This window comes from Gordionus sp. m RMFG-2023, chromosome 2 (genome assembly GCF_954871325.1).
Source record: "Gordionus sp. m RMFG-2023 chromosome 2, tfGorSpeb1-WG-v2, whole genome shotgun sequence".
NCBI lineage: Eukaryota > Metazoa > Nematomorpha > Gordioida > Chordodea > Parachordodidae > Gordionus > Gordionus sp. m RMFG-2023.
The window spans coordinates 64,376,081-64,385,972 of record NC_088776.1 but is presented as its reverse complement, the minus strand read 5'-3'; the positions used below and the strand labels follow the sequence as shown (position 1 = coordinate 64,385,972).

Genomic DNA, 9,892 nt, shown 5'->3' with positions numbered 1-9,892 from the left:
CGAAATTTCAGACATTGGTAATAGTGCTGGATATTCCTTTTTAACTAAAATAGAGAAGAGTTAGTTTTTGAATTAATGCAAACGTAATTTTTACAATTATTTATTTAATGATAAAATTAAGGAGGTCGGGGCAATACGGCAGGTGTTTTGCTCTTTTACAATAAAATTTCAATTTCATTCAAGGATAAAATTTATCTAAGCCACATCTATAAATTTTAAAAAAACCTGAGAATCTCTACCTTTCACCTGCGGACGCTATTTAAGCAGAACGTATTGCTTTTTACTATTTACTGGCAATGCTGAGATATCAAATATCAAATTGATATAAATTAAACAAATTTTATTTATAAATTATGAACATTTTAAAAATATTTAACCTTTACAATTTGGGCATACGTAAAATTAATCATTGCTACTGCCATTTGAATGTTCCCATTTGAGGAAGTTCGGAACGTTTTTCTCCAGTCTTCGGGGTTTTTTAAATTTATACTCAGAACTTTTGCCGCGCATTTCGCAATTCCATTTTTTAATTAAATTCTATTTTTATCGTCGTTTTTTAGAATATAATAGTTTTTTCCTCTGCAATTTAGTGTTCTCTCTTTAATTTCCCATTTATCCCCTGAAGTTAGAACCTTGGGGATAGTTATTCAGTTTAAATGGGCTATAGAAATCTCTAATTTCTGACATTTTTGCATTATCATATTGTTTAAACAATATAACATAAGTCACTCTATTTTTTTTAGTTTTAAGGGTGCAATATACTCAATTCATATTCCCCCTCCCCATATGCAATGTGTACTCTGACACATACTTAAGAAAGAAATGGTACCATGTACCATCTGTATAAATGACTTTGCAATATACGCGCTTATTAGCAATCATTGGCGCTCTAGGCGAATAAGCTATTAGGCAAAATGTTTAATTATTGGCATTCGCCTCTTAAGAGAAATGCTATAGGCCAAAAGCCTTACGCAACAAAAGTTATATGAAAAATGTTCAATTATTGGCGCTTGTTGGCTTTAATAAGCTAGAGGCGAAAAGTTTTAGGCCCGAATGTCTATAGGCGAAACGAACCCAAACCAAAATTTTATAATACAAATTGAATGATCGCCACAAAAACCAACAAATACCCACTTTATAGAAGAGAGAGGTCTTGAGAAAATGTATCAAAATTAAAAAATCTTCCCACTTTTCAGAAGCAGACAGTTGCCCAAATTATCAAGATGTTTCCATATAGTAGTTAATAAGAATTTTATTGGGACCCAAAATTTATAATAGGGACAAATTGGTTAAACTTGCCATAAAGATAACAGTCTAGTACCTCTACCTACCCCTCACAGCCATCCATATTATCGCCATTTTGGCATTATAACATTATTTTTTTTTATTGGTTTATAGAATATTTAAAAAAAACCAGGAGGTGCCTATTTGTAGGTTCGGTCTGACCTGGAGGATCTCTCGGAAGAAAAAAAATTATTTTTAGGTCCCGCTAATTTATTCCTTTTTAAATAAAACCTTAACCCCCCACCCCCAACAAGGACACCCGGATCAGAATGCGATATTTGGTAGAAATTAATAAAGAAATACTTTTAGGATTTGTATAGTCCTTAATCAAAATTTAACTTTCCTAACTGAAAATATCAAGGAAAATTTGTTTTCTCCAACACTAGTCCCTTCTTGAGTTCCCTATCTTTAAATATAAATCGTATAGATACTGATAGGTAGTAAAAGCTCGGTTCAACAAAATAAATGCTAGCCTAACTAATCTTGTGGTCTAATCTAAAATTGGGAAAATCAATATGACATCTGATGGTAAGTGTCATTACTACTTTAAGTGTAAGACTCTGGTTGAATCAAACCTTTAATCATAAATCACCTTTATTATACATATTAATGTGTAAGAATGTATCCAAATGTAATTAACTGTAATTTCATAAATATCGATTTCTCATTCAAAATACCATGATCACTTAAATGGTTTAATAACATGTTAAAATAGTTTAAATTTATGATTTCTTTATTTGTTGATTTTTTTAAATTAAATAAATCACGTATCATATAAATTATGAATAATCGTTGATTAAAAAATGTATAATTTATAATGTAATTTATATATCGATTTTTTCATAAAAAATCACGATTTTTATAGATTCAAAAAAAACAATGTAAAATTCCCGCAAAAAAATTTTTGTTCCCTTAATGATTGTACGTTTCGGTTTCTTCGTTCAAGCTATCTAAATACGATAAATATTAAAAAAATATTATGAATTATATCACTTGTATACGTCAGGTGCAAACTAATTAGCATGTTCTGGTAAATATCATTTTAAAGCTAATAAACCCCCCCTATGTACCACCTTTTGCCTCTCCCATAGCAAAATCCCCGGGTATTTCAATATTACACAATAGTAGAATCGATAATATATTTTGTACAAATCTGTCTCAACTCTCGAGGAAAGCCCTAAATCAATCACTCCACTTTCTCTCACACTATAAAACATTTAAATTCTCACCTCTTTTCCGTCGATAAAAGTAGATTTTGAATTTTTAACACTAAGGATAAAATGCAAAAAAAGTGTTTACTAAAATTATACTAATTTAAAAACTTTTGCTAAAAATATTTTTGAGAGAAATTTAGCAAATATTGTCCCTAAAGTTAAAAATATAATTATTTACTCTAGTAAGTCGAGGACTACATGTTCCAGCCTCATCACATTGTTCGTTACTTGCACAGTTACATTCTATATTTAAAAAAAATATATAAGATACATTTTTATTTTTTGCTGGGTTTTAGCAAATAATATATATGGGAAGTGGGAGATGACTAGATTATTCTAAGGTTTTTAGAGTCGAGGTCTTCAAAAACTAATTTATTTTTTTTAGATCTTACATAATCAAAAAATTAAGTAAATCTTAAGACCCTGAGATGTCCATTGAATCTTTAGAGATGATTATACTTTCACCAATAAAATTCTCATAATGATTTTACATTATAAAAGCATATTCTCAAATAATAAAATGTCATCTATTACAGTATTTAAAAGTGGAATTATATATTCAAGAAATTGTTTTCTAGTTACATCAAAAAATTTTTAAACTTTCAAATAATAAAATATTTTAATTTGTTGTTTAAACTGTTTTCGCATTTCAATCCATAATAGCCATCTAAACACCAGCATTCACCATCCCCCTTGCATTTATTGTGCCAGTAAGAATTTATACAATCAGTTCGACATTCTTTTGATAAAATTCGAAATATAAATTTATTTATCTTTAGATACGTAAAAAACAAAAAATCTAATAATACATCAGTGTTGTTAAAAGATACTATTTTCAAAAAAAAATGGATCTAGATACAGATACATCATTTTAAAGAATATCTAAATAGAGACACTATTAATCATTTGTATATGTATATTGTATCTGTATATAGTATAATTTTTTTTCATACTTATATACAGTGTTTGATGTTGTTCTCTAACAGAAAGCTCTTATCATGAGAGCACAATAAATGTAAACAAACATTTTTATACCACCATATAAAATAATATTACCCCTATTTAACATTGTTCTTATCGAACAAATTCTAATTTAAAACGAGCATTTATTTTTAAAAAAAATTTTTTTTACATTATACTTATGATTTATTCATTAAAAGTTAAAGGAGTATAATATATATAAAATTTAAAAAAATTTAATTAATTAATTTGCTTAAAATAATTTTGCTCATCAATCAATGGTTGTTTTTATTAATTAATAAATTAATAATGGTGGATTCATATATATTCATTTCCATGATAAAAATATTCTTCACAATCTGGAACTACCTATAGATTTAAATGGAGAAGAAAAAAAAGTATAATATTTAGTGAATATTTATATTACGAGTTTTTCAAATATTTTTTTATTTTTAATATTATATATAAATGCGTTATTAAATTATAAAGTATATTAAAATGTACTTAAAAAATATTTTAAAAAAGCAGATACAAAAACATTAAAAATAGTATCCATTATGGATATAATATCCAGGCACTTTAACAACTCAGGAATACGTAAAAATGAAAGAGTCCTATTATATTTAGTCTAATCTATGTTTTGCTTTGTAATAACGAATATGGTATATATTAAAATATTATTTGTTAATATTGTATACAAAACTTGAGAAACCATAAAATATGATGTTCCCAAACAGCCCTTGTAGATTTGAATGGATAGGAAAAAAAGTGTAATATTTAGTGAATATTTATATTACGAGTTTTTCAAATACTTTTTTATTTTTAATATTATATATATTAAATTATAAAAGTATATTAAAATGTATCTCTTAAAAAATAAAATGAAAGTATACATTAATATGAAAGTAAATTAAAATGAAAGTAAATTAAAATGAAAGTAAATTAAATTGAAAGTATCTTTAAATTAAAAGTATTTTTACCTTTGTTAATCATATATTTTCTTTGTCTCTTCTCTAATTTATGAATGCTTATTAATTATATATTTTCTTTTGTCTCTTCTCTAATTTATGAATCTTTGTTAATTATATATTTTCTTTGTCTCTTCTCTAATTTATGAACCCTTATTAATTATATATTTTCTTTTGTCTCTTCTCTAATTTATGAATCTTTATTAATTATATATATTCTTTGTCTCTTCCAATAATTTATAAAATATCAAATTTTCTTCTTTTTCAACAAAAATAAAATAATCCCTCCTTTTCCTCTGTTGCCAATGTATTTTTCTTTTTCCACAAAAATAAACAAAATACATGGCTAACAACAGGTTCGTAATATATATATTATAATCATTTAAAATACAATTAATTTTTATCATTCTAATACAACCATAAATAATAATCATTTAAAATATAATAATCTTTATCATTCTAATACAACAAAAAATATTTTAAAAAAGGAAATACAAAAACATTAAAAATAGTATCCATTATGGATATCGTATCCAGGCACTTTAACAACTCAAGGATACGTAAAAATGAAAGAGTCCTATTATATTTAATCTAATCTATGTTTTGCTTTGTAATGCCGAATATGGTATATATAAAAATATTATTTGTTAATATTGTATACAAAACTTGAGAAACTATAAAATATGATGTTCCCAAATAGCCCTTGTTTGCTAGCCAGAAATGTGTCTTAAAAAATGAAATGAACCAATACAGAGGCCTCATTAGAACCCTTAAAGACTGGAATCTTTTTAAAATCAAAATTTTCCTAAAACTCTCTTTATAATAAGATATATATAGGAAATATATACCGAATTCGCAATTCCTGCCATAATAACCCAATTTACATCGACAACCTCCTGTGGAAAAGGGCGAAATCGTATTATTCCTGTTACAAGTGGACTCTAAGTAAAATAAGTATGTCGAAAGTTTAAAGAATTACAATTAAAAAAAATTATAATTTTTGTGAAAGAGACCTTGGTCACATCTAGATCCATATTTCCAACCCTTGCAGACGCAGTTTCTATTTTCTTTGCAGAACATATTGTCAGGACATGAAGTGTTATCTATAAAATATAATACACAATTATAAATAGAATGCAATCTAATATCTTTTCAAATATTCTATATGCAAAATTTGTGAAAATATACAAGTTCTAATGATCTTTATTAATGTTAATAAATCATCTAACTTTGACTGGTTCTGCCAAGTTTTTATCCTAAAGAATTTGTTCCAATATCTAAAGTTTAGGTTCAGATTTAGTTCTATTTTCTTTAGGTTAAAAGCTTGGCTAATTTGGAATTGGCTAAAGTTATGCCACATAAACTACACCAATCTTTAGTTATTTTGTTTTTTTATATATATCTAAGATATATCTGAAATTAGTGACTCTTTTTAAAATAAACTAATTCAACATTTTAGCCAAAAAAAAATATTTTGAGATTTTGCTGATAGATGGACAGAAAGGTTTGGACACATATCAACGAAATCTAGAGGCTTTGCATGATAAATTATGGCGGCTAAAAATCTTAATTTTTAAAATGACTTGATCGAACCACGATTAAGCCCCACACTATCTGATATAACTAAATTATCTTAGTTCCATTCTAATAAAGTAATTGATCAGTAATAACTTAACGAAATTTCTAGCAAATAAAACGTTATATTTGTTTTCTTAAAATCTTATTAAATTAAACTGATATTTGAATGAATTGGTTAAAGTTTTCTTTATTAATTGATTTGATATCTCAAGACATTATTCGTAACAAAATATGTACTGAAATACTAAATTCTATATATTTATATTTTTTATTTATATAAAGTTTAAAAAAAAAATATATTAGATTTGGGAATTTAAATTTAGTTTACACGATGGATAATATGAAGTTTAATAATTATTATTAGGTCTTTTGGAAGGGTGGGTGGGGATGAAGGAAAATCTGATTAAAGCAACATAATATAGTAATCATAAATTTTTTTAGTTCTTTTCTATTTTCGAATTGGAACATCATGTAATATCATTTAAATACTTAGAGTCGCGTTATCAGGGTTAGTTTTGCACAAACATCCACCACTACGACTACATCCAGAATATACCCTAGGATCGCACGTGCAATCTTATGAATGGTAGAAGAAGAAAAAAATATTTATAAACAAAAATTTTATTAAATTATATACATTTTTAAAATCCCACTACGATTAAGTAATGTTTAAAAAAAAAGAAGATAAATAGTATATCCATAATTTAAATGGGCAAATTTTTTCGAGAGATACGAATTGAATACATCAATTTCACCTTAATAAAATTTGTATAGATATGCCAATGGTACATATGATTGATACAATCATCTAATTTTAGCTGTATAGATTGAAAAATCGCCCTAAAGTTTCTTTCTTTCTTTCTTTCTTTCATTCTTTATGACAACAATCAGATCTTTAAATTTTTTAAAAAAAAACTACATCAGCAAATTTTTATTCCTTACTTTCTAATCATAAATTCTATCTGTTTTTAGTCAAATTCTTATTTTTTTAAAAAAAAATTTGATAGATCAGGAAAAGGATTCAAAATGCATATGAAAGATAACCAACCTTTTAAAGTTAGGACATGAACCAATTGCAACATGCATTGTAATCATAAAATATTTACAAATTTAATATATCTTAGAAATGAAAAAATGGTTAATTATTTTCTTAAGCGCTTAATCGGATCATTTCTAAGATATAAAAGAAGAAATGATATAAAAGAGCTCTCCAAAACAAAATTACAGAATATAATGGCAACTAATGACAAGGAATTCAGTTGATCCTTTGCACTTAGAGAATGGAGATATATTTATTAAAATATTTATATAGGCCTGAATAAAATTATACTTTATCCTGACTAAAAATAACATTTCCATATAATTTTGTATAATTAAACTAAAATAAAGTGAGTAGTAATAATATTACGATAAAAGCTTCCATAATTTTATAAGGTAACATAAAAACATATATTTATTTAAATTTTTAAACCTTATACTAGATATCCTAAATTCTTCCACTCATTATGAAAATTTTTTATCTGAATCATTACATAATAATAAGAACCGACTTATTTTTTTAAGAGGTACAAATTTTTATCAATTGTTTTAAAATTATCGATATCGGCTAACAGATATATCTAGATATCGGAGATCTAATATTTTTATAGGATAATCGTTGAAAAACATGATTAGCTCTGAGTTGGTAAAAGTCGCTGGTTAATGGTGTTCAAAATTGGGCAAAATTTATTTCATCATTAGCAGCTATTTTTTAATATAATATAATAAATATTTTCAATTTTACTTTTATCACAATTTCTTCCATATTTGAAATCTTCGCATCTGCACATTCCAGTAATTTGATGGCATTTTCTCAAACGACATTCACTGCTGCAATCTTTTCCATCATAATCATTTAGATATGAAGCAAGATAAAAATAAATTGGTTGTATATAATACACTTTATCATTAGAGGTTTGCATTGATCGTGGTGTACCCCCCCCCCTGTTTACGTCCGCTCATAATTTGAATGGGCATGGTCGGTTTTTTTTATAAAAAATAATAAATGAGCGGGTGGGCTGGTTTAAAGAATTTTGATACAACGAGTGGGGCGGGCTTTTTGGTTAAAAACCCGGCCATTGCAGACCTCTACTTTATATGATATTTACTTTTTTCGCATCTGTCTCCCCAGTAACCATCTAGGCAATGACAATACCCGAAGAAAGAGCAATTTTCTGCTGATCCATTTTGATTACAGTGGCAATCTTAGTTTTTATCGTAGGCAAATAATGTTCATAATTTAAAAAAAAAAAATTTTGAAATGGCAAACACTTGAAACAATATACTCCTTTTTTAAAAAAAAGAAATTTCTTATATTCTAAGTTAATAGCAAATTTAAGGTGGGGGGGGGGGGGGGGGTTATAACTATTTGGATTTTGACTTATAAATGTTTTCACGACCCCTGTTAATTTTGACGATTTATATAATTCTAAGATTAATTATTCATTTTTTTGTCTATAACAAAAGTTTTTTTTTTAACCTGCAGTACAATTAGTTCCGTACTTGCCGGATGGGCATTCATTCTCCATTTCACCAAAAACTGTGACTACTATATAAATATGGAAAGATTTTATTTAAAAAAAAAATTAATCGACAGAAATGGAGATAATATAAAATTGTTAAAAATCTTTAGGGGTTTAGTATTCGCTTATTTATATGCCGTTTTTCAGAATCTAGAATACTAGTAATTAGTGTCGTTAAAAAGCCTATTAGGGGTTGATATTTCAAAATGATCAGGTTAGAATTTTAGCTAAAATATTATTATGTGAGCATTGAGATTGGGTCAGTGTTAGGGTTAGGAGATTTCCAAGAATTTTTGCCAGTTATGTGTCAAAATCTTTAAGGCTTACCATAATGTTAGTTTCGAAATATAATCTTACCGGCTTTTCAACAACATTGAATCGGTAATTAAGAGACGTAAATGTTGTCATTAAAAAAATTTATATCAAGATCTTTGAGAAAATAAAGGGGAAAAATTGATTGTAAATTTTGTGGAAAAGAGGATAAAAATATTTTATAAAAACATATATGAAGGCTTAAACATTTAATTTTCTGGTTGAATAACGAAGATAGGGACAGGGATTCAAACCAAATCTGAACCGAACCGTTAAACCGCTAAAAACCGGTATTTTTATCGAACCTGAACTGAACCTGAACCGCTAAAAAATTCCAGCCGAACCTGAAGCGAACCGCTAAAATTCCTCTGAACCGGTTCGAGTCTCATGATTTTATGCTTATAAAATAATATGTAAGTTATTATTAAATTTGAATTATATTCGAATAATTTTAAAGATTTTCATCAATCACATTTTGGTATATTGTTATTTTACAACATTTTTTTAAATATTTTAAGTTTATAAATTATAATGCTTAGAGAAAAATTAAATCCAAAATATAATTATAAATGACACATCAAATCTGATATCATATTGGCAGTGCCGGCTACCCAAAAAGATGTTTCAACAATTAAATTTACACAATCTCCATATAGATGTAATTTGAGTGAGACGAATTTTGAAAATATAATAATTGTGAGGCTTAATAAAAAAAAAATAGGTAAAAAAAAAGTAAAATATTGTTCATATTAAAATTAATCATTTTATATTTATAAATTAAATTTTATTTTATAATGTGCAATTAATAAAAATGAAGGTTTATACATGTGTTTTTTAAATTAATGATAAAATAAAAAAATATTTTCCCTATACATAATTCGAATAATATAAAAGTGTTTAAACGGATTTTTAGAGGTTCGAACCGATCCGATATTTAAATTTTTTACGAACCGAACCTGAACCGTTATTTTTATCTGAACCTTAACCCGAACCGAACCGATATTCGTTTCGGTTC

General features: G+C 26.4%; 1 protein-coding gene across 1 annotated transcript; it reads right to left on the bottom strand.

The window, feature by feature from the left end:
- Positions 1-2,128: 2,128 nt before the first annotated feature.
- LOC135924550 (multiple epidermal growth factor-like domains protein 10) lies at positions 2,129-8,571 on the bottom strand. Its single transcript, XM_065459611.1, has 9 exons — positions 8,523-8,571; positions 8,152-8,247; positions 7,788-7,880; positions 6,494-6,580; positions 5,440-5,529; positions 5,275-5,367; positions 3,136-3,237; positions 2,677-2,741; positions 2,129-2,234 (listed from the first exon to the last, which is right to left on the bottom strand). Exons 1-9 carry the CDS (start codon positions 8,569-8,571, stop codon positions 2,226-2,228), a joined length of 684 nt encoding a protein of 227 aa, XP_065315683.1. The 3' UTR covers positions 2,129-2,225.
- Between the last annotated feature and the right edge of the window lie 1,321 nt (positions 8,572-9,892).

Bases quoted from the DNA above. Each gene is read 5' to 3' on its own strand.
- LOC135924550 (XM_065459611.1), bottom strand. From the start codon at position 8,571: ATGGAGAATGAATGCCCATCCGGCAAGTACGGAACTAATTGTACTGCA. The intron at 5,530-6,493 runs GTATTTAAATGA...TATATTTTATAG, and splicing joins CCCTGATAACGCGACTCTAA to ATAACACTTCATGTCCTGAC. The intron at 5,368-5,439 runs GTCTCTTTCACA...TATTTTACTTAG, and splicing joins TGGATCTAGATGTGACCAAG to AGTCCACTTGTAACAGGAAT.